General features: G+C 49.0%; 1 protein-coding gene across 1 annotated transcript; it reads left to right on the plus strand.

Moving 5' to 3' along the window:
• LYAR (Ly1 antibody reactive) lies at positions 24–18,553 on the plus strand. Its single transcript, XM_003128852.4, has 9 exons — positions 24–188; positions 5,157–5,335; positions 6,518–6,632; positions 9,876–9,983; positions 10,114–10,197; positions 13,730–14,153; positions 14,476–14,562; positions 17,673–17,758; positions 18,232–18,553. The coding sequence occupies exons 2-9, from the start codon at positions 5,214–5,216 to the stop codon at positions 18,364–18,366; spliced, it is 1,161 nt and encodes a 386-aa protein (XP_003128900.1). The 5' UTR covers positions 24–188; positions 5,157–5,213; the 3' UTR covers positions 18,367–18,553.

Below are 27,414 nucleotides of genomic sequence, written 5' to 3' on the forward strand. Positions count from 1 at the left end.
CCGGCTTCCGGTGGCGTCACTTCCGCTAAGGGGGTGTGGCCGCGGCGCGCAAGCGCGGGAGGTTTCAGAAGCGAATTCTGCGCGGGGAAGCTCGAGCGGGAGGTGGCAGCTCTGCTGGGCGGGCGGCGGCGGCGATTCCACGTGCTCCCCGCGGCCGGTTGAAACCGTTGGCGGGCGCTGGCTGAGAGGTAAGGGGCGGTGTCCCAGAGTCCGACCTAGGAGGCTGGGGCTCAGAGGTTGGGGCAGGGGGTGAGCCGCGGCCGATGCCTGCGTCTCCACGGTTAAGAGCCCCTCTTGGCTTGCACGCATGGAAGGAGGAAATGCGTTCAGATCTTTCTCTTATTCTGGGAAAATGAAAGGAGCCCTGGACTTAGAATGGCCAGTTCCTCTGGGTTTTAAAATGGAAAGGTTCTCATGCTGCGAATCCACAGAGGGGGTTCCAACCAGGATGGTTGATCCCCACCGAACTGGGCTGCAGGCTTGCCACCTGTTGGAGAGAAGGCGCTTTTCTTCTTTTAGTCTTGGGGAGCCCAGTCCCCGAGGAGGAGGCCTTAGGGCATAGTGGTTGAGGGCACGGACTTAGGGCCCGTTCGCTGCATGGGAATCCAGATTTGCCACTAACTGGATGCGTGACCATCTGCAAGTTAGTGAACCTGGTCTGTCGGAAGGAAGTAGTATAGACCTAACTCAGGACTTGTGAGGATTACATGAGCACAAACAGCAGGGGTTGGAACATAGTAGATGCCCAATAAATGCCAGGATTTTCTGCAGCGCCTGCCTCTGAGGACACCTTAGGGGAATGAGGTGGGGTGTGGGTATTTGCCAGGCTGCTTTTCTTACAGAGGGCCCACCAGGGACTTCCTGGCCCATCGTCTCCAGTCCCCCAGTGCCTAGCTTAGGGCTTGAAACGGGTAGGGTTCCACAGAGTTACTATACCCCAGTGAAGGAAGGCTCTTTAAATCAGTGCTGGTGATGTAGTGTGTGGGAGGGTATGAGATTGGAACTTGTAGGTAGAGAGACAGGGCTTGATTTCTTACAGCCTCATTTAGGTCATCTGCGAAGTGGAGATGCGTGAGTTTTTGCAAAGAGCAAGGGAGTGTTAAGTGCAGTCCAGACCCTCGTTACCCCACGTTCGTTCTGGGATTTAGGCGTGAAGATGGATGTTTTGTACTTGTCTCTTCTTTCCTTCCAACACATCCTTGCTGTTCCAAGAATGGAATACCAGATGGGGGATGAGAGAACTGAAGTTCAGCGGGGACAGTGACTAGCTCAAGGTCAGGGTGCTCACTGGGGGCTCTTGACAGCTTAGCCCCTTAGGTGGGCTGTTTTGGTGGTGATGGTAGCCATGGGGCTTGGGTCTGCATATGAAAGAAGGTTTTAAGAATAGTTCCTTTTTTTTTTTTTTTTTTTTTGTCTTTTTGTCTTTTTTGTTGTTGTTGTTGTTGCTATTTCTTGGGCCGCTCCCGCGGCATATGGAGGTTCCCAGGCTAGGGGTTGAATCGGAGCTGTAGCCACCGGCCTACACCAGAGCCACAGCAACGCGGGATCCGAGCCACGTCTGCAACCTACACCACAGCTCACGGCAACGCCGGATGGTTAACCCACTGAGCAGGGGCAGGGACCGAACCCGCAACCTCATGATTCCTAGTCGGATTCGTTAACCACTGTGCCACGACGGGAACTCCTTTTTTTTTTTTTTTTTAACTTGCTAAAAAAATATGTAGGGAGGAAGTTTTAAAAAACCATTCCGAATCCAATCCCAGAACCAAACTTGAGCTCCTGTGATTAGGGAACAGAGTCCTAGTGAGGCCTCCATGGGGTGGGGAGCCAGAGGAGACTGGAGTGAGTTTATGAAGATAAATGGGTGGGTTGAGGGTCATATTTAAAGAAGCATGAGTTTGGAGGGGACTGGGAGCAATGTCAGTGATGGGCACATTAATAGATCACAAGAAATTCTACCACTGGGTAAGGAGGAATCCTTCGCATCTGATATTTAACTTTTCCACACCAGGCTCTTAAGATAGACATGAGACCCATTTTCAGATAAACAGATTCTGCAAAGTCTGGGTAGCTTGAAGTCGTTTCATTTTTAATGGGCAGATGTGGGCTTCAGCTCAGGTCCTCTGGCCCAGGCCCAGGTCAGCAGAATGTGGCCACCATCTCGATGAGAGGAGATTGAGGGGCCCGGATTGCTTTGCAAGCTCCCAGCCGCACACTGATGCTGTCTGCTGCCCGTCAGCTCAGTACTGCTGTCCAGTAGCTGCCATCCTTTGCTGTAACACGTGTGGTCTCCTTGCCCAGGGTGGCCTGGCCCTAGGATAAAGACTTAGGGTGCTAGTGTTTTTAAATGAAAGGTCAAGACATATAAGACACCCGAGCCCAGGAGACAGGGTTCTCAAACGTCTTAATGCCGCATCTTTCCAGCTTTTCTAACAAATACGCATTTATCAAGAAACATCATCATTGAACGTTTGATTAAATTCATCCCACATTTATTTAGTCCTTTGAATGAGTTGAGTCTTTGGTTTTAGGCAATGCCAGCAGTCTTCAATTGGAGGGATTGCTTTGTAATTGTGTAGCCTTTCCACTTCTGAAATCGTTAAGCCTGCCCCAAGACTTGCCACACCCTGTCTACTGTGCCCTTAGGGTGGGTTTGAGCTGGCTCTAGTTTATAGCCCCTCCCTCCCACCACAGACTCAAGTATTTCCCCCCCTGGGCTGGATAAGCTCCTGACAGACCTGATCTTCTTAGCGGGCGGGCGGGAGGCCACCCTGCCCCTCTTCGAGATCAAGTATAAAAACGCAGCCCTGGCTCCGAGAATCCAGAGGAAGGCACTGTGAGACTGGGCTCTGACTCTCTGCGAGCCACCCATTCTACCTTAAAAAAATAAACCAACAGATTTCTAAATGTGAACATCTGCCACAAAAGACCAAGTGAGAGGGTTGGAGGGAGAGGTGTTCTTCCCACGGATGTGACCGCGTGTGGCTAATCCCCAGAGGAAAACGTGTTTCTCACATATTCCGGGCATCTTTTCGGTCAACATCTCTGGCTTCTTTCAGTTGATAGACGTAGTTTCCAGCTTGTCCCCCCGACCTTCCATCGCAGACTGCAGCTCCCTTCGGCATCTCAACGCTTGCCTTCCTCCTGTCCCCTCTCCCCTCCATCAAGACACAGAATAGACCCAGAAATGAGGGTTGGAAAGCTCTAGGCCATAGCTTCCATTTGACAGGTATTTTTTTCATTGTGGAACCTCGTTATGGAAGTACATTTTAAGTTTTGCAGCAGACAATTTGGCTCATCTTTGCAGCTGCTTCTGCCTTGTGTGTACAGTGACAGTCCATTTCTTGGTGACTGATGGTTTACGCTCCTGCTTAGGCCACAGTGCCCCTAGCGGCTGGTTCCTTCACCGTTGCGGTGTGGGCTCGTCTTCTGTCCTTTGTTCTCCTTGAGGGGGCGCTGGCTGCTCCTGACGCCTGCTGGTAACCGCCCCCATCAGTTCCCGTCCTGGCTCAGTTGTGGCCCAGCGGGTTAAGAATCCGTCTAGTATCCATGGGGATGTAGGTTTGATCCCTGGCCTGGCTCAGTGGGTTAAGGATCCAGCGTTGCTGTGAGCTGTGGTGTAGGTCGTAGTAGACTTGGCTTGCATCTGGCGTGGCTGTGGCCTAGGCCGGTGACTGCAGCCTGTGGTCTTGTCCGTGTGGCTCCCAGAACAGCCAGGTTTGCTTTCCTCTGGATTCCCTGCTAGGCTGTAGCTGATCACGTGTCCTCTCCTGCTAACCTACCCATGGTGAGCAGAGGAAGGGGTCCTGGGGTCAGGGGCCTGAGTTTTGTATGTAAAACAAAGTTTTTCCAGGTAAACTGCCCTCCAGCAGGGCCCCTGGGTGCAAGAGGCCTCCAGGAGAGACCCCCAGGGCGGGTCTTCTTTCACCCTGCAGCTGCAGCCAAGGAGGTACATTTCCATTCAAGGCGGAGTGCGTGGAAACAGCCCTGATCCTTGCTGCACTGTGCCCTCTGCGGCAGAGCCTCAGAGCCGGGGAGGGGGGTGGGGGAGATGGTGAATTCACGCAGGAGAATTCTCCACCAACTCATTCGTGCTGAAGCATCCACAGATGAAGTCCTAGCCTGAGACAGGTTATACTGTATCAGTTTACTTGATCCTGACCTTCGTGGTGGGGAAGCAAGTGCTGGGCCGGACGGTTGTTCTCCATACTTACAATGCAAAACGACAGCCGTCTTTCAGAACAAAGTGGTCGGGAGATGGCGTAACCCTGGAAATGTCCCCTGGCTTCTGGCATGCTTTCAGATGAAGTCATGTTTTGCTGAGCACACCTGTCTCCGTGAAACTTCTGAATGGGAGTTATGTGTATGTGAGGGCCCCCTTAGCCACGGGGCAGCGCTCGGGAGCCCTGGGTTTGGGGCGCCCTCCAGTGACCCAGCGCCCGGCCTAGGGACACCTGGATGTGAGCCAGTAAGGGGCCATAGCCATGCCCGTCCAGTCAAACCGAGGGGAGCGTCCTGCTCTAACACCTGTGGAGACATTGTTAGGCCTCTGTGGATGCTTTTTGTGCAGTTATTTTTAGGCCTCTTCTCCACTTTTAAACCTCCCCGTTTGCTGTGTCCTTATTGTATTTGGGGGCCTGAAATAGTCCGCAGCACATACCTCGGGGCATTAGAGAGAAAGAGGACACGTGTGTGCCCTTCAAGTTACTGGAAAAGGCAGGAGATTTCACTTGACGCGCCCCCAATGCTTCATCTCCAGCGCCAGCCCACAAAGTGTAAGTCCTGGTTCTGCCCCTGTGCCACCTTGGGTCAGTTACTTAACCTCTCTGAGTCCCAGGACCTCGTGTAAGGTGTGAGCCTCGGTAGTCCCTCCCTCAGGGGTTGCTGCGAGGGTTAAATTGGTTGGTTAGTGCTTGTTAAGCTCTTAGACTAGGGCCCGGCATGAATTACTTCACACACACAAGTGTTAGCCATGTTGTTGATAATTTTACTTGCTGTGGTGGTGGAGTTTTATGTGGATTGCTGTTCAACTTTGGTTCTGTTCTGGTGTTATTTTCCGATGAAAAGTTAGCTGTGTGAATCATATATTTTGGAATAGAAGTTTCAGATTGCAATGATAATTACCTTTTTTCCTTTTTAATTTTTTTTTTCCCTAGAACAAGACTTAAAACCTGTCTTGGATAAGAAATATTTAATCAATCATTTAGCTAAAAATGGTATTTTTTACATGCAATGCATGCGGTGAATCAGTGAAGAAAATACAAGTGGAAAAGCATGTGGCTCTTTGCAGAAACTGTGAATGTCTTTCCTGCATCGACTGCGGTCAAGACTTCTGGTGAGTTCCAGAGGGTTCGTGTAGCTCCATGGTCAAGGTCCAGGCCAGTTTGGAAGCCCTGGACCCACAAAGCATTAAAAAAAAGTGGAGGCAAACTTGAGGAAAGAAATGAAGGGAAAAAATTACAAGTGCCTTACAAGACCATTTGCTTTTAAGGGTGATTTACAGAGATGACTCGGGTTCGTTTGGAGATCTGGTCGGCCGGTGGCACTTGCTGTCATTTCCCTGCGGCCCTCCAGATCCAGGGAGGGGACCACGTGGAGTAAGGTTTCAGGGTTTCAGGGCATGGTGTGGCGATCGCAGCCGAGAGATGGACGTGCAGACCAGAAAATGAGTTTATTCAATCATTAAATCATGAGAGAGGAGACCAGGTCCTCCCGAGAAAATTGGAGGTCGTGTTGGCCGGGAGTGCGTGGGGGGCTCTGGCTGAGGGGTCTTGGGGAGGGGCCAGGTCTTGCTCTTGTTTGGGGGGGCCATTTGCTGATGGCTCGCCTCCCTCTCGTGCGGGTTCCTTCCAGCTTCAGAGGATTCGGGGATGGCAGCCTCTGGGGCACGTGGGGGATGTTTGCTAAGAGTCCCTTTAAGTTCATTGTAAAGCAGTGATTTTTTTTTTTTTAAGTTTGGAAACTACTAAGGTCTTTGTTCATCCCTGATCGTAGGCGGAGGGTGGGGAAGACAAGTGAACACAGGGTTGGTTTTCGTCGGGGGCTTTGGCCTCAGCCTTGTCCCAGCATTTCCCAGAGGATGGCACAGAGCTTCAGAAAGAGCGTGTGAGACAGAACCCAAGTTTCCTTTTGTCCCAAGACTCCAAGATCCAGGACTTTTTTGTGACCTGATATCACCGCCCTTTTAACTTACTCTGCAACTGGTATTGATTGCCTATCATATTGCCAGGAAATCCTACGGATTTTGTCATTTAAGATAACGCCACCCTATTGCCTATCAGTGATTTTAACACCTTTGTATATGAAAATGGGTGGCAAGTTTGGTGACGGGTTTGGAACAGTGGGGAGGAAGGAAACTGGTATGACCAAGAGGTTATCTGCCTGGTACGTGACAGAGATGGGGGGCCGGGCCGCGCACAGATGGGAAGGTGAGCTGCACGGCAGAAGGGCAGCATGCTTGCGCTGGACAGAGCCTCTGGTTTGAGGATCACTAATGGTGGGACTTTGACACTTTAAGGGGTGACGACTACAAAAACCATGTGAAATGCATAAGTGAAGATCAGAAGTATGGCGGCAAAGGGTATGAAGGCAAAACCCACAAAGGCGACGCTAAGCAGCAGGCGTGGCTTCAGGTAAGGTCTTTCTAATGCCTCAAGTAGCTTCATCTGTCATCTTCTACTTTCCTTGGAAGCCTAAGAAATGAGGAAAAATGTATCATTTAGAATGGATAAGCAATGAGGTCCTCCTGCATAGCACAGGGAACTATATCCAGTCGCTTGGGATAGACCCTGATGGAAGATGATATAAGAAAAGGAATGTATTGAGTTCCCATTGTGGCTCAGCGGTTAACGAATCTGACTAGGAACCATGAGGTTGCGGGTTCGATCCCTGGCCTTGCTCAGTGGGTTAAGGATCCGGCGTTGCCATGAGCTGTGGTGTGGGTCACAGACACGGCTCAGATCCCGAGTTACTGTGGCTCCGGCGTAGGCCGGCAGCTACAGCTCTGATTAGACCCCTAGTCTGGGAGCCTCCATATGCCGCTGGAGCGGCCCCAGAAAAGGCAAAAAGACAAAAAAAAAGAAAAAAGGAATGTATGTATATGTGTGACTGGATCACTTTGCTGTACAGCAGAAGTTGGCACAACATTGCAAATCAACTATAATTTATCATCCGTGTATCATGCCTCAGGATAGTTCTTTTTTGTTTGTTTGTTTTTTTAGGGCTGAACCCATGGCATATGGAAGTTCCCAGGCTAGGGTCGAATCCAAGCTGCAGCTGGCGGCCTACACCACAGCCACAGCGATGCCAGATCCAAGCCTACGTCTGTGACCTACACCACAGCTCACGGCAACACCGGCTCTTTAACCCACTGAGCAAGGCCAGGGATCGAACCGGAGTCCTCATGGATACTAGTCAGATTCATTTCCACTGCGCCACAATGGGAACTCCCAGGATGGAGTTCTTTATTCCTCTTTCAGTACAGGTGCAGTGTATTTTGTCTTTGTTGCACACGTTTTGCTGATTTCTTGCAAAAATGTTTCCAAATTGTCACTAACTTTCCCTTGGCAATGGAACAGACACTTCTTAATCCGCACCTGCGTCTGATGGCGGTGCACCTTTTATCACTCAAACCCTGTTAATCCGGACGTCTGACAGTCATCAGAATCCGGCAACATAAAGACTTTTCCTAAGTATGAGGAATTTTCCATTTCTAAAACAAAATGAAAACATACAGTGAAAGTGGCGAAAGCAATGAAATCCGTGATTTACTAAGAGGTATAACTTCCAGAATGTTACTTACCATATACAAAATAGTAACTGGAGGAAAGATTCAGAAGGGAAGGCAGGAGAATGAAAAGACAAATGCTATCTGTGTAGAAATTCTGTATTTTTCTGGAAATCAAGCGGTTACTCTGGGGAGCTCCTGTTGTGGCGCCACGGAAAGGAACCCGACGCGTATCCGTGAGCTGTGGAGTAGGTCGCAGACCTGGCTTGGATCCTCTGTGGCTGTGGCTGTGGTGTAGGCCGGCAGCTGCAGCTCCGATTCAACCCCCAGCCTGGGAACTTCCATATGCCTCGGGTGCAGCCCTAAAAAGCAAAAAACAAACAAACAAACCAAACACCACAGTTACTGTCTTTGATGCTAGAGTTCAAAGGTGAATTTTCTGATTCGGACTAGCTTACTGAGTTAGCAAACTCCAGGGAGGGAAAAATCTCCTATTCACTAAGGACTGATGGCGCTACTGAATAGCTAAGATATTTAGGCCAGCAGCCACCCGCCCACTTCGGGGCCTTATGTCTCATCTCCCCAAGAACCAGGTGACGTCCTGGGCCCCTGAGCTTGAGGTGTGTACCCGGTGAGTGAGTTCCATCTCTGTTGACATCGCATCTTGAGTGAAATCCCCTAAAGCAGGGATCAGCAAACCCTGGCCCCCGGGTCAGGTCCGGCCCCCTGACCTCTTTGTAAGGTAACGACACATATCCGTCTCCCTTGTAGCCATGGTGTCTGGTGGCACCTTTAGAGCTGCAGGATGGCACTGGGTAGTCAGAACAGAAACTGAATGGTTTGCAAAGCCTCAGGTCTATACAAAGAGGGTTTGCCCAGCCTCACCCTACCCTGCCAGGCTTCAGTAGCTGTGCCACCTGTTAGAGATCGAGGACTTTACGCTGGGCTCTGTCCTGGTCCACCTGTCACTCTCTCCGTTCCCCCGCCACCCGCTCCCTAGCTGGCCTGGCTAACACATGCCTGAGACTGCATGTGGTGTGCTGGGAGCGAAAGGGAGGCCTCTCTGTCCAGCAGAGATGAGGTTGGGTGTTAGTTCTTTCCCTTAAATTCTTAAACTCCTCAACTTTGGGGATTGAGTTTTGGGGTCCTGTCAGTGTTACTTCCTGTTCGCTGAGCATCCTTCCAGATGTCTCGGTGCTTTGCACGCAGAGGGCGGATGGTGGGTCAGGGAGCAGTGGCCTGTTTAGCGTGAATCATGGTGCTCCCCCCCCCAGGCTGGCCAGTGCTCTTCTCTTCTGGTTCTGCAGGAGGATCCAGCCAGAGCTGAGCCAGCCTGACTGCTTCCTTGTTCGTGTTTATCTCATTCTCTTGATTTTCTTGTTCGGCCTGGGTACCTGGAGAAGCTTTGCCTCACACTTTTTTGTGTCCTGTATCAGTTTTTCTGGTCTGTTTACTTGTAGCTTTAGTTCTTCCTGATACAGGGACATTGTCCTGCATTGTGTTTGTTTGGCTGCATTATTTGTCCTTTTGTTGGCTCGTAAGGGACCTTCTTTTTTTCTTTTTTTTTTTTTAAATTTAATTTAATTTTTTTGTCTTTTTAGGACCTCACCGTGGCATATGGAGGTTCCCAGGCTAGGGGTCTAATTGGAGCTGTTGCTGCCGGCCTACACCACAGCCACAGCAACGCGGGATCCAAGCCACATCTGTGACCTACACTACAGCTCACAGTAATGCCAGATCCCCGACCCACTGAGCAGCAAGGCCAGGGACCAAACCCACATCCTCATGGATACAGGTCAGATTTGTTTCTGCTGAGCCATGATGGGAACTCCCTGCAGCTTGATTTTTAAGTGTTGGATTTTGTATCCTGCAACTGCTGAACTTGCCGATTGGCTCTGAAGATGCTTTTTGTGGAATTGTTTGGGTTTTCAGCATACACGACCATGTTGTCTGCAAACAGAAAAATTTACTTCCTTTCTAATGCCTTTATTTCTTGCCTAATTTGTCTGGACTTCCAGTCAGTACTGTATTGAGCTTGCAAACATAGGCATTAATACAAAATTTGGAGTTGGACGAGTGAATCCTCGAGTTTGACTTTGATGAAACTCAGCTGTCAGTTGTATATTGTTTTTATCTTCCTTTTCCGTAGAAAATTAATGAACTAACAAAAAGACCCAATGTCAGCCCCAAAGTGAAGGAACTTTTACAGCAAATCAGTGGCTTTGACAACGTTCCCAGGAAAAAGGCGAAATTTCAGGTGTGTGTTTGATAAGACTCCCTTGAATGGGGAGGGGTGGATGGGTGGGCCCGCCCGCCAGTGACAGCTTGTGTGGAGGTGTCCAAATATACGTTGGGTTTTTGTCTTTTTCCTTTTCTTTCCCTTATAGAACTGGATGAAGAACAGTTTAAAAGTCCATAATGAGTCTGTCCTGGAGCAGGTGTGGAGTATCTTTTCTGAAGCTTCCAGCAGTGTAAGTCAGACCTCATTCTAGATTTGTAGCGTGGCAGAAATGATGCGTGATGATGAAGTGGGAATGTCTTCGTTTTGGAGGTCAAGACAGCCTTCTTTTTCAGAGAGCCTCTCTGTGCCTTGATTAATGGGAAGGAATAAACAGAATGCACTGCAGAGAAGATTTCCTTATTGTGCAGAGAAAGGTATTTAATCCCATCGTTTGATAACGATTCGCTTAGAAATCAGGCAGCGGGGCATATTGGAAGGAACAGGCGCTTTGGGTTTCTGACAGACCTGGTTTGCATCCCAGCTGTGCTGCTTGCCAACCCTCTTGGGCGGGTTATTTAACTTCTCTGAGCCTTAGAAAAGCGGGTGGTTAGACTGACTCGATTCTTCCTGGGCACCTCATGTGTGCCAGGCCCTGAACAAAACAGAAAATAGCTCAGGTGGCAATAGCACCACGAAGAGAACTGCATGGGGTGAGGACAGAGAGGGTGACTGGGGTTGGGTGTGGGGTGAGAGGGTAACGGAAGGCCCCTCATGGCTTCTGGCATTAAATAAAGTCGATGAGGGCAGGCAGAAGCCACTCGATGGGCTTGGTCTCCTCCCTCCTGGTGCTGGGAGAATTCGTGGCAGTGTATCAGGCAGCTGCCTCCAGGCAGAATGCTTTGATCAGGAGTTCCCATGGTGGCTGAGTGGTAACAAGCAAACTACCATCCATGGGGATGCGGGTTTGATCCCCGGCCTCACGTGGTAGGTTAAGGATCCAGCAGTGCCGTGAGCTGTGTTGTAGATTGCAGATGCAGCTCAGATATGGTGCGGCTATGGCTGTGGTGTAGACCGGCAGCTGCAGCTTGGATTCGACCCCTAGCCTGGGAACTTAATATGCTGCAGGTGCCACCTCAAAAAGGAAAAAACAAAAAAGCTTTGAGCAGAGGCCCCCTAAGTGGAATAATACACCTGCAGAAAGTCGTGTTTGATACCTCGTAGGCACTTTGTGGGATACGTTGTTAAAGAAACATGTTTTCACATTAATTCATTTGGACTTTGCTCCTACTTGAAGCTTATATATGGAGACATATCAACAGTAGTTACCAAAACAAAAAGTGAGGTCTGACTGGTCTTTTATTCCTGTCAGTGGTTGATTTGCTTTATGTGGAGAGAATAATCGGGGCAGCAAATTGGGATAAAAATAAAACTTTATCTTGGCAGTATATCTAGCACATGTCTCCAAAACTACAAGTTGGGCCTTTGACACCTTATAACCAATCATTTAATTGGCATTTATATGACACCTGTTTTTTTTTTATTATTATTATTATTTTGTCTTTTTGCCTTTTCTAGGGCCGCACCTGTGGCATATGGAGGTTCCCAGTCTAGGGGTCTAATCAGAGCTGTAGCTGCTGGCCTACGCCAGAGCCACAGCAACGCGGGATCCGAGCCGTGTCTGCAACCTACACCACAGCTCACAGCCACGCCAGATCCTTAACCCACTGAGCAAGGCCAGGGGTTGAACCTACAGCCTCATGGTTCCTAGTCAGATTCGTTAACCACTGAGCCACGACGGGAACTCCGTGTGGCACCTATTTTTTAAAGGTTATTCCATTATTTTATCTAAGAACCCGGAAATTAACTCAACTGCAGAGTTCTGAAACAGGTGTTTTCCAATTTCCCTTTTGAAGCTGTGACTGTATTAAGAATTAAATAACCAGTCAGCAGCTTGTGGTAACCGCCGAGCTTTGTGAAACGTGCCTCGTGGTGGCCTGTGTGCAGTGAATGTCCCAGCACATCCCTTGAGTCTGGGGGCGAAGCAGAGGGCGCTGGGGTCCCGGTGTTAATCCCTCCTGTTGCTGCGCCCCAGGTGTTAGGCTGGGGCTTTAGATACTTCTCGGCTGCAGGACCTTGTGGTCTGGTGCACATGGCTCGTTGGCCCGGGTCCTGCCTCCAGAGCTGTGTTTTAGTGGCGTATAAGGGCTTATGCTATGATGTCAGGTGGTGACAAGGGCCAGGAAGAAATGGAAGGCGGGAGGGGGGCAGAGAGAGGAGGGGGGCGCTCTGCGGGGACCGTGTTCGAGAGGAGCCTGGAACAAGGCGGGAAGCAGATGCGGGATTAATTTGTTCACTCAGTGATGGAGTGGCTGCTGGGAGGGTGAGTGTGGGTCTCCCCCTCCCTCCTCCTCTCCCTCCCTCCCCCCTCCTCTCCCTCCCCCAGCAGCGGGGAGGTGGTGTGGAAGTGGAGGTGAGGCGGCAGCTGGAGACTGGCCTGAACGGGGCCAAGGCAGGCGGGGCTGCGGCACTCAGACCCCGTGTGATAGTGACATGATCGGGAGGAGCTTGTAGGACGGGGGGCAGTGTCCTTGTCCCTTCTCCCTCCTGAGCTCCTCGTCCGCTGCCTCCGTGCACGTGGACGACTTGATGGCTCTGAACTGCTGCTGAGAAACGTCCGCTCTTCAGTTTGGTATTTGGTGTTACTGTCCTCAGTGCTGCTCTTCCAGCCAGGGGCCGGGCCTTGAGGGCTGCGGGAGGAAGGGGCCCGGGAGAGTCCTTGTAGGGACTGAAAGCCAGTCTTCCTTTATCGGGTCTGCTTGGGGGCAGCGTCCCCCAGGGGACAACTGCACTGACTGGTAACTCCCAGGTAGAGGGTGGGCCCAGGCCTTGGGCACGAGTCCAGTGCTTCCCACTGCACGTGAAGGGGCCCTGGGGCGGCTGGCACTGACCGTCCCTGCCCCCCAGGTCCCTCCCAGCTGGGTACCCTGCTCCGCATCCTCTTGCAAAGGGGCAGGTACAGAGGCTGCAGCTTAGGACGCGGGGCCATGAATGGGAAGCTTGAAGCGTATCTTATTCCGGTGCACGGGGGACTTAGTTCCCTGCGGTCCTCACTCGCCATTCTTCACGCTCTGTCCAGGTGTCCCTGACTGTCCCTCTAAGGGTGAGCATTCGTCTGAACAGTGGTGACGTAGCGGCCCCTCTGTCTAGTATCAGGAGCTTAGTGTACCAAACTCTGACCCTGCCTCCGGCTGCTTTCTCAGGCGTCCCCTGCACCCAGCACATGACATAGCTTTTCTCGTTTTAGTCACACATGAACCGCATAAGATAGGGCCACTGCCTTTTGTCTACAGATGAGGAAATTGGTTTGGAGCCGATAACTAGCTTGCCCTGAGTCACCTGGCTGGTGACGAACAGAGCTGGAGCTTGAACCCCGGCCTGCAGGTGCATAAGTCTGGTGGTTTCTGCCACATCGCTGTGCTCACGTTCTTTTCTAAGAGGCAGATAGCCAGAATGAATGGCCTGGCTTTAAAATGACATGAAAATTCTTCCTCTTCCAATGGAATGCAAACTCTCTATTAAACGCAAAGAGGGATGTGGGCTGAGGGTGGTTTTCTCCAATTTGCCTGTTTGCTGCTCCATTTGAACTATGGGAAGGCACAGTTATAAAGTGGTAAGTAGTAAGAATAGTTTTAAGAATTTATTCCATGGATAACATGCGGTGATGTGAACAGCTGGATCTAGAATGAGTGTTTATGTGTTTCTTGGTTTTGCTTAATAATAAGGAGCCAGTCAGTAACAAAGGGCAAGATGAGCAGCCACCAGAGCAAGTGGCCCAACCCCAGGCAGAAAACTCCGCCACGGCTCCATCCTCGAAAGCAAATGACACCTTAGAAGAGCGTGCAGAGGCCAAGAAGAATAAGAGAGAAAGGAAAGAAGAAAGGCAGCAGAAGAACAGGAAAAAAGAAAAGAAAGAACTAAAACTGGAAAACCACCAAGAGAACTCGAAGAGTCAGAAGCCTAAAAAGCGCAAGAAGGAGCCAGAGGCCGAAGGGGAGGAGGCCCTGGAGGCCCCCGGCTGCGCGGGGAAGAAGAGCCGGAAGAAGAGGAGCAAGGCCGAGCGCGCCCAGGAGGCGGATGGAGCCACTGAGGACCAGGAGAGGACGGCAGAAACCGGTCCAGGGAAGAGAAAGCGGAAGGATCTGGAAGGTCTGTGGCTAGCCGGTGCCTGGGGGTTCGAGTTTGGGGTCTATAGGAAGCCTGGTAGACTTAGCAGTTTGACCCAAGCAAGCCAAGGAGCATAAGGTTTGGGATCAAGCCGACCTGGGCTTAGTCTGGACAAGTGACATCACCTCTCATCTGCCTGTCTTGTCACCTGCCTTGGAGGAGGAGGCGCCCTTTGGGGCTGGGTGCTTGGGGAGTGAGCGGGGTGATGGGTGGAGGGGGCCTGGCTGTGGCGGCCTCTCGCTACATGGCAGCTGCTGTTATAAATGCAATTTTTTTTTTTTTTTTTAATCTTTGAATTACTTAGTTGAAGCAGATTCTAAGAAGAAGAAGATGAAGCTCCCAGGACATTGTGAGGGTGGAGAAGCGGAAAACCATGAGGCTCCTGCAAAAGGTGTGGCTGCCGTCACTGGAGGCTCTGCCCTCTCCAGGTTGGGGGGAGGTGGGGAGGAAGGCTGGGGCCGGCTGTGGTCCTGCCCTCCAGGGGCACATGGAAGAATCTGAAAGCGAAATATAGGACGTTCCGTATGCCTGACTCCAGAGTCATGCACAAGCGCTGTCTGGCTTTAAGGATAAAATATAAAGCCGTCTGGGCTGGAAACAGATTATCTTGGAGCTGAAGATAAAGCCGGTACGGGAGTTCCCGTCATGGCACAGTGGAAACAAATCTGACCAGGAACCCCGAGGTTGTGGCTTCAATCCCTGGCCTCGCTCAGTGGGTTAAAGATCTGGTATTGCTGTAGCTGTGGTGTAGGCCGGCGGCTACAGCTCCAATTGTACCCCAGCCTGGGAACCTCCACATACCATGGGTGTGGCCCTAAAAAGGCAACAGAAAAATAAAACAGATAAAGCCAGTACGGCTTCCTGGGACCTGCTTCCCTTGTCCCTGCCCCTCGTTACTCTCCTAGAACTAGCCTGTGGTCCAGCCTGGCCTGGCTGTTGCTGCCCCCACCTCTGGGTGTGTCCCCGCTGTCCCTTTGCTTGGAGCCCCAGGGCCACCCCTCTCCCTTAGCCAGAAGGTGAACTTGGCAGACTCCTACCCCTGGCCCTCAGGGTCCCCTTCAGTGCTGCCTCCTCCACAGAGCTGTCCCTCTGCTTGGGCCTGAAGCAGCCCTGGGGACCTGCCAGTCAAGAACAGGCCCAAGGCCTCAAATGGGAATTGAGGCTTTATTCCCAGACGTTTAGGAACTGCCCAATCTGGCTTAGATCTCTTAGCTTGAAAATTTGTATGTGTGAAGCTTTTTCATTTCATCAGATTTTTAGTTTTGAGACAATTGTAAATTCACATGCAGTTGTAAGAAATGACAGACCTACGGATCCTCCTGTGGCCTTGACCCGGTTTCCTCCAAGGGTGGTGCTTTGCACACCTTAGGACACAACTCCACTGGGGCGCTGGCCTTGTACCGTCGAGGCAAACACTCCCATCACCACGAGGATCCCTCCTGCTGCTTCTCTGGCCCCCGACCCCTCCTGTACCCAGCGGTGACCCGTGTCCCTTGACGTCCATTTACCTCCACCGCTGTGGCTTTTTCATTCAGAATGTTACGTAAATGGCATCACGTGGTGTGCAGCCTCTTGAGAGGGGCGCTCTTCACCCAGCCTTCTTGGGGGACCCTCCAAGGTTGCTGCGTGCCTCGGGCATCCATTCTTTTCACCTGAGCAGGGGTCTGCAGCTTGTCCGTTCAGCCACCGAAGGACACTGGGCCACTTCCAGCTCATTGTTACTACGAATGAAGCTGCTGTAAACATGGGTGTCCAGTTTCCGGTGGACCCGCGTCACGCTTTCTGGAATAAATGTTCAGGAGCGCGGTGGCTCTGTGGTATGGTCATTGCGTATTTGCTTTTTTAAGAAACTGCCAGCTCTTACGAGAGTGGCTGTGCCATTTCATATTCCCGCCAGCAGTGTGTGGAGGTTCCAGTTTTCCCCACGTGTGGCCAACGTTTGGTGGCGTTACTGTTTTTTATTTTAGCCATTTTGGTGGGTGTGTAGTAATAACTCACAGCAGTTGTCATGTGTACGTCCCTGCCTAATGATATTGAACATCTTTTCATTCATTTATTTTCTGTCTCTCTCTTCATTGAAATGTCTGTTCTTGTCCTTTGCCCATTTTCTGATGGGATTGTTGTTGCTTTTTTGTTTTTTTTTTTAAACTGTTGAGACTTGAGTGTTCCTTATATATTCTAAATACTAGTCTTTTGTGGGACGTGGGGTTTGCAAGTTGCACTTTGGTTTTTTGTTTTGTTTTTCAATTTGTAGCTTGTCTTTTTATCCTCTTAACAATATCTTTTTTTTTTCTTTTGGCTGTGGCTGTGGCTATGTTATGCTGAAGTTCCCGGGCCAGGTATTGAACCTGTGCCACACAGCAGCGACCCAAGCTGCTGCAGTGACAACTCTGGATCCTTAACCCCCTCTGCCGCAAGAGAACTCCAGTAGATGATACTTTTGACATCAAGTCTTAAGCACTCTTTGCCAGTCCTAAATCCTAGAGATTTTTTTCTCTTTTCCTAAATGTCTTATAGTTTTAGATTTTATACTTATGTCTATGATCCATTTTGCGTTAATTTTTATGTGAGGCATGAGATTTGGTTCAAGGTTCATTTCTTTGCTAATCAGTGTCTGGTTGGTGCACACTGTTTGTCAAAAAAGCTGTCTTTTCTCCTCAGTGAATCGCTTTTGTCCCTTTGTCAAATATCCATGGGCATATTTGTGTAGGTCTGTTCTGAGATCTTTATTCTGTTTCATTGCTCTCTGTCTATCCCTCTGCCAATACCATGCATTCTTGACTTTTAAAGTCTTGAAATTGGGTAGGCTTATTCCTCTCACTTTATTCTTTTTTCAAAATTAGATGTTTTAGAATAATCTTGCTCCAACTACAAAATAATCCTGCTGTGATTATATAGGAATTGCATTCTACCTGTCTATCAATTTGGGAAGAATTGATAACTTTACTGTGCTGAGTCTTCCAACCCATGAACATGGCACTTCGCTCTGTTTATTTAAGTCTTTGGTTTCTTTCGTCGTCATCCTGTATCTTCAGCGTATGCATCTTCGTCTTGCCAGAATCAGAAGTTCCCTAAATGAGTCTGTTACCTACTGTACAGTAGTTATCTGTGGCTCTCCTCTCTGGTTCAAGGTTTAAGCTCCTTTTGCTCACCATTGCCTTGCTCACTGTGCTCAGAGAGCCCCTTGATCTTAGTGGACCCTTAGGAAATCTCAAGTTTGTTCGATACAACCCCTGTCTTTTTACAGGAGTTGGTAGGATGGTGGTACTTGATGGTACTTGGTTGTCCTGCTCATTCTAAGGATGCACACTGTGGACAGTACCCAGTGCTTCTCGGCCACTGTCATCAGACGAGCCAGGTGTCTGCTGCACGGTCCTGTGGCATCCTGTCCATTGGGGGCTTGTTCATTTCCTGGGCAGCAGACAGATGTTGCCGAAATCGTCTCTATGCTTCTGGTAATATGACAAAACAGTGTTATACACATGCCTCTCTCTATTGTAGGTAAATTCAACTGGAAGGGAACCATTAAAGCAGTTCTGAAACAGGCCCCAGACAACGAAATAACAGTCAAAAAGCTAAGGAAAAAGGTATGAAGCATGAACCAGGTGTATAAGCTGGGAAGAGTCAGTTCTTTATTTTAAAAAGTCTTGTTTTTCTGAATCTAAAATACTGTAAATTACACTGTCTGCGTCTCGGCGGCTGTCAGGGCTCCCTTTAGCCCCTCAGGTTGAGGGGAGGAAAGGGGGCCAGATTTCCTCAGCCCTCCCACAGCCAGAGCAGTGCCTACATCAAAGCTGAAAACGACTGCTCTAGCTGGTGCTGTCTTTCAGTTATTCTGCACCAAACTCTTTTGCTCTTTCGAACTTCGTATCCGTGTCTGAGACATGCAGCAAATACGTGAGCAGCCGCATGAATTGTCATGAGCAGGACACGCCTGTGTCACCAGCATCTGGGTTCTTTCATTCGTCACTATTGGCTTAATTCTGCACCAAAGAAAGTACATTTTAGGTAAATTTTCAGGACAAACACACCCATCTGACAGTCGCTTTTCTTTGTGAAGGTTTTAGCGCAGTATTTCGCTGTGACCAAGGAGCACCACCAGTCTGAAGAGGAACTCCTGGTCATCTTCAACAGGAAAATCAGCAAGAACCCCACCTTGAAGTTACTAAAGGATAAGGTCAAGCTTTTAAAATGAACTTTTTTTATATCTAAAAATCGAACCCATTCTGCCGATCTCTTCCTTTCACGACTGCTTGTAAAACATGTAATGAATTAAAACAACTCAATTTCGCTTTCCAAAGCTGTATTTTTAAGTTAAGAAAAAATATATATTTTTGGTAGAACTTATATGAGAAAATAAAATATATTCTTGTTCCACCTAAGTTTGTGGCAGTGAAAATTATTATACTTTAAAAAATAACTATTAGAGTTCCCATCGTGGCTCAGTGGTTAACAAATCCGACTAGGAACCATGAGGTTGCAGGTTCAATCCCTGGCCTTGCTCAGTGTGTTAAGGATCTGGCGTTGCCGTGAGCTGTGGTGTAGGTGGCAGACGGCTTGGATCCTGCACTGCTCTGGCTGTGGCGTAGTTGGGAACCTCCATATGCCACAGGTGCAGCCCTAGAAAATAAATAAAATTAAAAATACTTTTGGCGTCGTGGCGCAGTGGTTAACGAATCCGACTAGGAACCATGAGGTTGCGGGTTCGGTCCCTGCCCTTGCTCAGTGGGTTAACGATCCGGCGTTGCCGTGAGCTGTGGTGTAGGTTGCAGACACGGCTCGGATCCCGCGTTGCTGTGGCTCTGGCGTCAGCCGGTGGCTACAGCTCCGATTCAACCCCTAGCCTGGGAACCTCCATATGCCTCGGGAGCGGCCCAAGAAATAGCAACAACAACAACGAAAAAAAGACAAAAAAGACAAAAAAAAAAAAAAATACTTTTGGGAATTCCCATCATGGCTCAGCAGGAACAAATCCAACTGGCATTCATGAGGACATAGGTTTGATCCCTGCCCTCACTTCAGTGGGTTAAGTATCCGGTGTTGCCATGAGCTGTGGTGTAGGTCACAGACATGGCTTGGATCCTGTGTTGCTGTGGCTATGGCATGGGCTGGCAGCTGTACCTCCGATTCAGTCCTTAGCCTGGGAACCTCCATATACCGTGGATGAGGCCCTAAAAAGACAAAAATAAAATAAATACTTTTGTTGGAGTTCCTGTTGCGGCTCAGTGCATTAAGAACCTGACTAGTATCCATGAGGACGTGGGTTCAATCCCTGCCCTTGCTCAGTGGGTTAACGATCCGGCGTTGCCGTGAGCTGTGGTGTAGGTTGCAGACGCGGCTCGGATCCCGCGTTGCTGTGGCTCTGGCGTAGGCCGGTGGCTACAGCTCTGATTCAACCCCTAGCCTGGGAACCTCCATATGCCGCGGGAGCGGCCCAAGAAATAGCAACAACAACAACAACAACAAAAAGACCAAAAAAAAAAAAAATGTAAAAGATTAAGGTGTGTGGCTGTTGCAGGCTGGGGCACATTTTGCAGTCTGACAACGAAACTGAGGCTCAGGACAGTGGAACGGAGGCCAAGCAGGAGTGAACCCCGGGCTGCCCCTGCCTGTGATCAGCTGCTACTTCCAGTCTCAGGCTGAATTCATGCATCTGATGGCAGGGGGCATTTAGATTGAGAAAGTTTAAAAATTGCTAACCCCCTCCAGCTTCCCCAGGTTAATTTTGCTTCAGGCAGCTACAAGTGGCTTGTTACCTGGTGTGAAGTAAGAGGCTTTCAAGGACCCTGTTCCTAGTTCTGTGTGTTTAAAGCCACCTCACAGGGGAGTTATAAGAATAAGCTAATAAAAATCAAGGTTAATAGCATTGTTAAAACCAGACATTGTCTCTGTGAGGCTGTGGGTTCGATCCCAGGCCTCAGCGGGTTAAGTAGCCGGCGTTGATACAAGCTGCAGCATAGGTCACAGATGCAGCTCAGATCTGCTGTGGCTGTGGTGTAAACCCCCAGCCGTAGCTCTGATTTGGCCCCTAGCCCAAGAGCTTCCATATGCTGCAGGTGCTGTGGTGAAAAGAAAAAAAAAAAAAAAACTATTTTAGAACTTGGGCTAAACTTACACAATTCACCTGCAGAAGCCAAAATTAAAATAAAATTTAGTAGCCTCTGAATTCTAAGAATGATGAGGTGGTGGAAGTGGTAGAGGGTACTACATTTGGAACTTTATGCAAGTAGAAATAAACGAGTTATTTCAAAAAGAAGATTAGGAGTTCCCGTTGTGGCTCAGGGGTTAACGAGTCCGACTAGTAACAATGAGGTTGGGGGTTCAATCCCTGGCCTCGCTCAGTGGGTTAAGGATCCAGTGTTGCCATGAGCTGTGGTGTAGGTCGCAGACTCGGCTCGGATCCCTCGTTGCTGTGGCTCTGGTGTAGGCCAGCAGCTACGGCTGTAATTAGACCCCTAGCCTGGGAACCTCCGTATGCCACAGGAGCGGCCCAGGAAATGGCAAAAAGACACACAAAAAAGATGAATAACATTGTTACAGGTCTGCAGGTTTTTATGAATATTATCTTGAAAGATCCTCATATTATCTTTCTAAACATGTCATTTTTCTTTTAAAGTTAAAATATGAACGGACCAGGTCCTATTAAAACAATTTACTTTGAAAATATCAAAGTGTCCTGTAATTAGCTCTCTCTTCTAAAATCGATTTCTAGGAGTTGGGGAAAAAAAAAAAATAGAAGAAACAGGAGTTCCCATCATGGTGCGGCAGAAGCGAATCAGATTTGTATCCATGAGAACACAGGTTCAATCCCTGGCCTCGCCCAGTGGGTTAAGGATCTGGTGTTGCCGTGAGCTGTGGTGCAGGTTGCAGACGTGGCTTGGGTCTGGCGTTGCTGTGGCTGTGGTGTAGGCGGGCAGCTGTAGCTCTGATTCGACCCCTAGCCTGGGAACCAACACGTGATGCATGTGTGGCCCTAAAAAAAAAAAAAAAAAAAAATTGCACCCTAAGTGTCTGGCACATAGTATCTGAAAATATTTCCTCTTCGTGCTTGAAGTCTGCCCAGACTGCAGTGTCTACTGTGGATCGTCTGAAGCACTGACCCCAGGGAGAGGCCTGTCCTCCAGGCACCCTGCTTTTCCCAGCACATGGCTTTCCAAGCGACTGGACTATGGCAAAGAGAACCAGAGTGACCAAACTGCGCAATAGAGCAGCATGTTTTAATGAAGAAATCCACTTTAATTCTGAAGTGATATTCCAGTTTACAGTTAATGTGAGCCATTTTTCATGATACAGTCATAAAACTGCCAATATACATATTTTTTGATTAAAACTTTCTCTTGAAGCATATACATATTGAAACATACCAAGGCCTAAAGACAGCTTAAAGAAATTCACAGAGCGTACACACTAATGCCGTTACTACCCAAATCAAAGAAACTATTTAGTCTAAGAGTAACCACACCCTTACCTCTGTCAGCATGGATTGGTTTAAACTGGCTTTCCCCCCCTCCCCACATCTAAGGCATATGGAAGTTCCCAGGCCAGGGATTAAAACCATATACCACAGCAGTGACAACACCAGGTCCTTAACCCTCTAAGCCACCAGGGAACTCCTAGCCTGGCTCTGAATTTAATGTAAATGGATTCAGAGGGCTTGTACCCTTGCGTGTCTGGCTTCTTTCACTTAAGAGTCCATGAGGCGTTCCCATTGTGGCTCGGTGGTTAATGAATCTGACTAGGAACCATGAGGTTCGATCCCTGGCCTTGCTCAGCAGGTTAAGGATCTGGCGTTGCCATGAGCTGTGGTGTAGGTCGCAGACGTGGCTCGGATCCTGCGTTGCTATGGCTGTGGTGTTGGCCCCCGGCTATAGCTCTGATTAGACCCCTAGCCTGGGAACCTCCATATGCCATGGGTGCAGCCCTAAAAAAAAGACAAAAATAAATAAATAAATAAATAAATAAAAAAGAGTCCGTGAGATTCATCCGTGCTGCTTCGTGACAGGAGCATATGCTGTCTTCATTGCTACACAGTATATAGCCATCCTACCCTCAATGAGGTGTTTGGCTTTGCCGGGGGGCCGGGGGGGTGTCTGGATTTCTAATGAAATGGAAACCTACGCATCTCCCGATGCACATGTTCTCATTTCTGCTGAGCGCGTGCCTGGGCGTGGAATTGCTGGGCCCTCAGGTAGATTTCGGCTTTCTTAGGGTGCCTGTGCCCTTTTACACTGCCACCCTCAGGGCGTGAGGGGGTAGGAGCTTATTTTGCCACCGAGTGCGCTGAAATTGAGTTTTTCTCAATTTTCTACCTCTGTATCTAGCACCTCCTCAGAATAGCCGTTGAAGTCAGTGCGGTCAAGTATAACCCCCGGGTTACCGCTAGAGTGACAACTGGAAGGTAACGGCGCCAAGTTTTCACAGGTGTCGGCCTCCAATGATGTTACAATAAGTCAGCGTAGCAGTTGCCCTCAGCTTCAAACACAGGATTGGGACTGGCACATGCACGTTATTGTGTATGACACTTTATTTTATTTTATTTTTATTTATTTATTTTTTGTCTTTTTGCCTTTTCTAGGGCCGCTCCCATGGCATATGGAGGTTCCCAGGCTAGGGGTCCAATCGGAGCTGCAGCTGCCACCTACACCAGAGCCACAGCAACGCGGGATCCGAGCCACGTCTGCAACCTATACCATGGCTCACGGCAACGCCGGATCCTTAACCCACTGAGCAAGGCCAAGGATCGAACCGGCAACCTCATGGTTCCTAGTTGGATTCGTTAACCACTGAGCCGCAATGGGAACTCCACGTGTATGACATTTTAAATGACATCTCCTTAGACACACTACCACTGTCCTTCTAGATTTTAGTTTCGTTTTTTTGTTTGTTTTGTATGTGTTTTGTTTGTTTTTTATCTTTTTATGGCCACAAGCTTCCAACCTACACCACAGCCACGGCAATACCAGATCTGAGCCACATCTGCAACCTACACCACAGCTCATGGCAATGCTGGATCCTTACCCCACTGAGCGAGGCCAGGGATCGAACCCACATTATCCTGGATACTAGCCGGGTTCCTCGACCACTAGTTTGACGGGAACTCCCCGGTTTTAGATTTTTTTTCACTTCTTCCATTTGGGGCTGAACCTTCCTTCTAATGCTCTGTCTTGGTTACAAACAATGAGGATTTCTGAGAAACAGCTGTAGCCACTGGTGAAAAGAAAAGTCTCTTTGTTTTGAGTGCAAAGGCTTAGTTTAGCTTTGTTCTGAGATCCAGGGAGGCTTTAATTTATTCCCTTTGATATAAGTGATTAACCTGCCCCTTAGTAGCTTAAATTGTAATTGCTGAGTAAATACATATGTTTGTCAAAGTTGAAAGGTCAGGCGTGACTAGCAAGATCAGGCCCTCGTTTGGCCACAGAGCCCGTATTGTGAGCGGCTGAAATATGACCTTAGCTGCTGTGCCTTCCTGGTGACCTCAGGCCGACTTCTGTGGGAGGCTCCAGGTCGTCCATATATTAGATTTCTCCATTGCAGATCAAAGGTAGGTAGAGACACGGTCCTACCAGGGAGTGTCTGACAGCCTTGCTCTGGGGATTCGGCATCGAGTTTACATCGGGCTACGAATGGTAACCTTATAGGAGAGCCCTGATCCAACCAATTTGATCCTGAACAGAGCAAAGTTTTACAGCTAACACTGAAACGGCCATCTCCGGTCTCAGTTTTAGCCAAAGGTTGGGGGTAATAGAATTTTCTTAATTGTAAGGTGTCCTGCAAAAAATATTTCTTAAGCCCCTTGGCCCTTGTCTCCACTCGATTCTAGTTTAGATGCTGTGAGAGTTGGCATGAACTTTTATGGCACTTGGTTATATTTTGTTTCCTTTGGCCATATATATATATATCTTGGGGGGGGGGGTGTCTTTTCTAGGGCTGCTCCCATGGCATATGGAGGTTCCCAGGCTAGGGGTCTAATCGGAGCCATAGCCGCTGGCCTACGCTAAAGCCACAGCAACACGGGATCTGAGCTGCATCTGCAGCCTACACCACAGCTCACGGCAATGCTGGATCCTTAACCCAGTGAGCAAGGCCAGGGATCGTACCCGCAACCTCATGGTTCCTAGTTGGGTTCGTTAACCACTGCACCATGATGGGAACTCCAGCCACATATATTTTTTGGCTGTGTCCATGGCAAGTGGAAGTTCCCGGCCCAGGGATTGAACGTGTATCAATCACAGCAGTGAGCACAGCAGCAACCACAGCAGTGACAACGCTGGATCCTGACCCGCTGTGCCACCAGGGAATTCCACCCTTCATCCGTATGTCTTGATGCCCCCCCAAAGTGCTTACTAGTGCCCTACTGTTAGAGGACGTTGTGAATACTGGGTCTGGAAGGAGACCGGGTTCGGTTGCTGTGGTGGCAGGTCCGGTGTGTTGAGGGCTCTGCCAGCTCTGTGTCGGCCGCTGACACTGCTCTTCCCGCTTCATCCAGCCTCAGGCTGGATTCACAAGGTGGCCACCCTTCCCCCTTAGCCCGTTCTGCTCTCTGCTGCCAGTCTTGAAAGGCTGATGTTTTCTTGAGGGCCAGCAGGTTCCTCATGCATTGCGGCTGTGGCAGAGGAGATGCTCAAGGGGAGGCCCAGAGCCTGGGTGACCCTCTGCGGGGGGGATCCACCCACCAGTACAACCTTGAAATGCCTGGATTTTTCTAAGGTTGGCGGAGGGGTTCCCTTATGGGGTCCACTTAATACACGTGCATTCGCATATTTTCTTTTGTGATTTCCAATACATCTAGAGGAGGCCTGTGCTGAGTCTCTTAGGGAATGACATGCAGACTCTTAATGACGTAATGCTGTCCCCGGTGGCATCTTCTGCATTGTTATCTGGCGTCTCCTAAGCCCTCCGGCTAATGACAGCAAATGGATTTTATCTGACCTACCCACTCCAGTCAGTTAGAGGTGGCTTTCAGGTATTCTTTGGGATTCTGAGGCCTTACCCTGCTCTTGGGAAGGGAAAGAAATGCTGTTTTCTATTAGTGGTGCCTGCCATGGGCTGGGGAGGAGAGGGGCAGCCAGGTCACGTGTTCTCTTCCGGCTTCTAGCAGGATGAGGGAGTCCAGCGCCAGGGAGCCAGCCACTGGCAACAACGAGCCCCTGGGAACACTGACTTTGCCACAGTTTCTGTCCTGAGATGCTCTGGCTCATTAGCATAGCAGCTCAGAGCTTAGAGCCAAACCTCCGTGGGTTCAGGGTTCAAATTCTAGCTCCACCACACTAGCTGTAAAACCAGGCAGAGACCAAGTGATGATGGGCCTTTAGACTCTGGACTGACTCACAATTACACTTAAACTACCAAACAGGTAGTTTAATCATGTACAATCAAATCTCACTTTATTGTAATTTGCAGACACTGCATTTTTTATAATTGAAGGTTTGTGGCAACCCTGCATCAAGTACGTCTATCTCAGGAGTTCCCATTGTGGTACAGTGGAAATGAACCTGACTAGTAGCCATGAGGAGGCAGATTCAATCCCTGGCCTTGCTCAGTGGGTTGAGGAACCAGTGTTGCCATGAGCTGTGCTGTAGGTCAAAGACGCAGCTTGGTAGAAAATCACGAATTGCAAAGACACATGTACTCCGATGTTCATTGCAGCACTATTTTCAATAGCCAAGACATGGAAACAACCTCAATGTCCATCGACAGAGGAGTGGATCAAGAAGATGTGGTACATACACACAATGGAGTATTACTCAGCCATTAAAAGGAGCGAAATACCAGCATTTTTAGCAACACAGATGGACCTAGAAATAATCATACTAAGTGAGGTCAGCCATACAATGAGACACCACCATCAAATGCTTTCACTGACATGCAGAATCTGAAAGAAGTTCATGCACAGACTGAACTTCTTTGTAGAACAGATGCTGACTCACAGATATTGAAAAACTTATGGTCTCTGGAGGAGACAGTTTGGGGGGTGGGGGGATGTGCTTGGGTTGTGGGATGGAAATCCTGTGAAATTGGATTGTGATGATCATTATACAACTACAGATGTGATAACTTCATTTGAGTAATTAAAAAAATAAAATGTAAAAAAAAACAGACACAGCTCGGATCTGGTGTTGTTGTGGCTGTAGTGTAGGACAGCAGCTGCAGCTCTGATAAGACCCCTGGCTGGGAACTTCCATATGTCGCACACGAAGCCCTAAAAAAGAAAAAAAAAAAAAAAAAGGCACGTCTCTTGGTACCATTTTTTACAGCACATGTTCACTTTGTGTGTCTGTGTCAAATTTTGGTAATTCTCACCACATTTCAAAACTTTTTATTATTATTACATTTGTCATGGTGATCTGTGATCTCTGATGTTACTATTGTAATTTTTTGTCTTGCATTTTAAAATTCAAGAAGACACACTCATTTTTTTTTAGCCATAATCCTTGGCACACTTAATAGACGACAGCATATTGTGAACAGAACTTGTAGATGCACCAGGAAATCAAAAACTTCATGTGACTTGCTTTATTGAGATCGTTGCTTTATCGAAGGGGTCTGGAAGTAGACCTGCAGTATCTCTGAGGTATGCTTCTCATCAAGGAAATAAACCAAGGCTTCCTTGGATCTCATCACGCGAGAGCTCCGTGCCTCAGTGTCCTCATGCATAAGCTGGAAATCATGACACTGGCAACCTCACGTGGTTGCTATGAGGATTGTCAACCACGGCCACTCTTTGTCATCATCACCCTCCCACTCTCTAGCTCGACTTCTTCCTGGCATGGCCACCAGCCTCACCCCCTCAAGGCTACACGGCTATGACCTTCTGCTGCTCCTCTGGTATCGACCGCATGTCACGCCTGGACTCCCTTTTGCCACTGCTGAGATTCCACTTGTCCAGTTAACAATAACAACTACAGTAATAATAGCACCCTTTTATGGAGTGCTTCTTATACATCAGGTACAGTGCTAAGCCCCCCATATATTAAATCTTTCGACAGCTCTAGGAGGTGATCTTATCGTACCCACTTCATGGAAGACGAGGTGCAGAGAGCTTAAGTGACTTGTTCCAAGTCGCACAGTAAGTAGCAGAATCAGGATTTGATTTCAGGTCTCTCCGAGATAACTTAGATTCCCCCCCCCCTTTGGTCGGGACCCCCATCCTTGTTTCCACCTGCCTTTTCTTAGCACTGATATTTAGATCATTATTATAAAGATATTCCAGGAGTTCCCATGGTGGTACAGTGGATTAAGAATC

Source organism: Sus scrofa, chromosome 8 (assembly GCF_000003025.6).
Source record: "Sus scrofa isolate TJ Tabasco breed Duroc chromosome 8, Sscrofa11.1, whole genome shotgun sequence".
NCBI lineage: Eukaryota > Metazoa > Chordata > Mammalia > Artiodactyla > Suidae > Sus > Sus scrofa.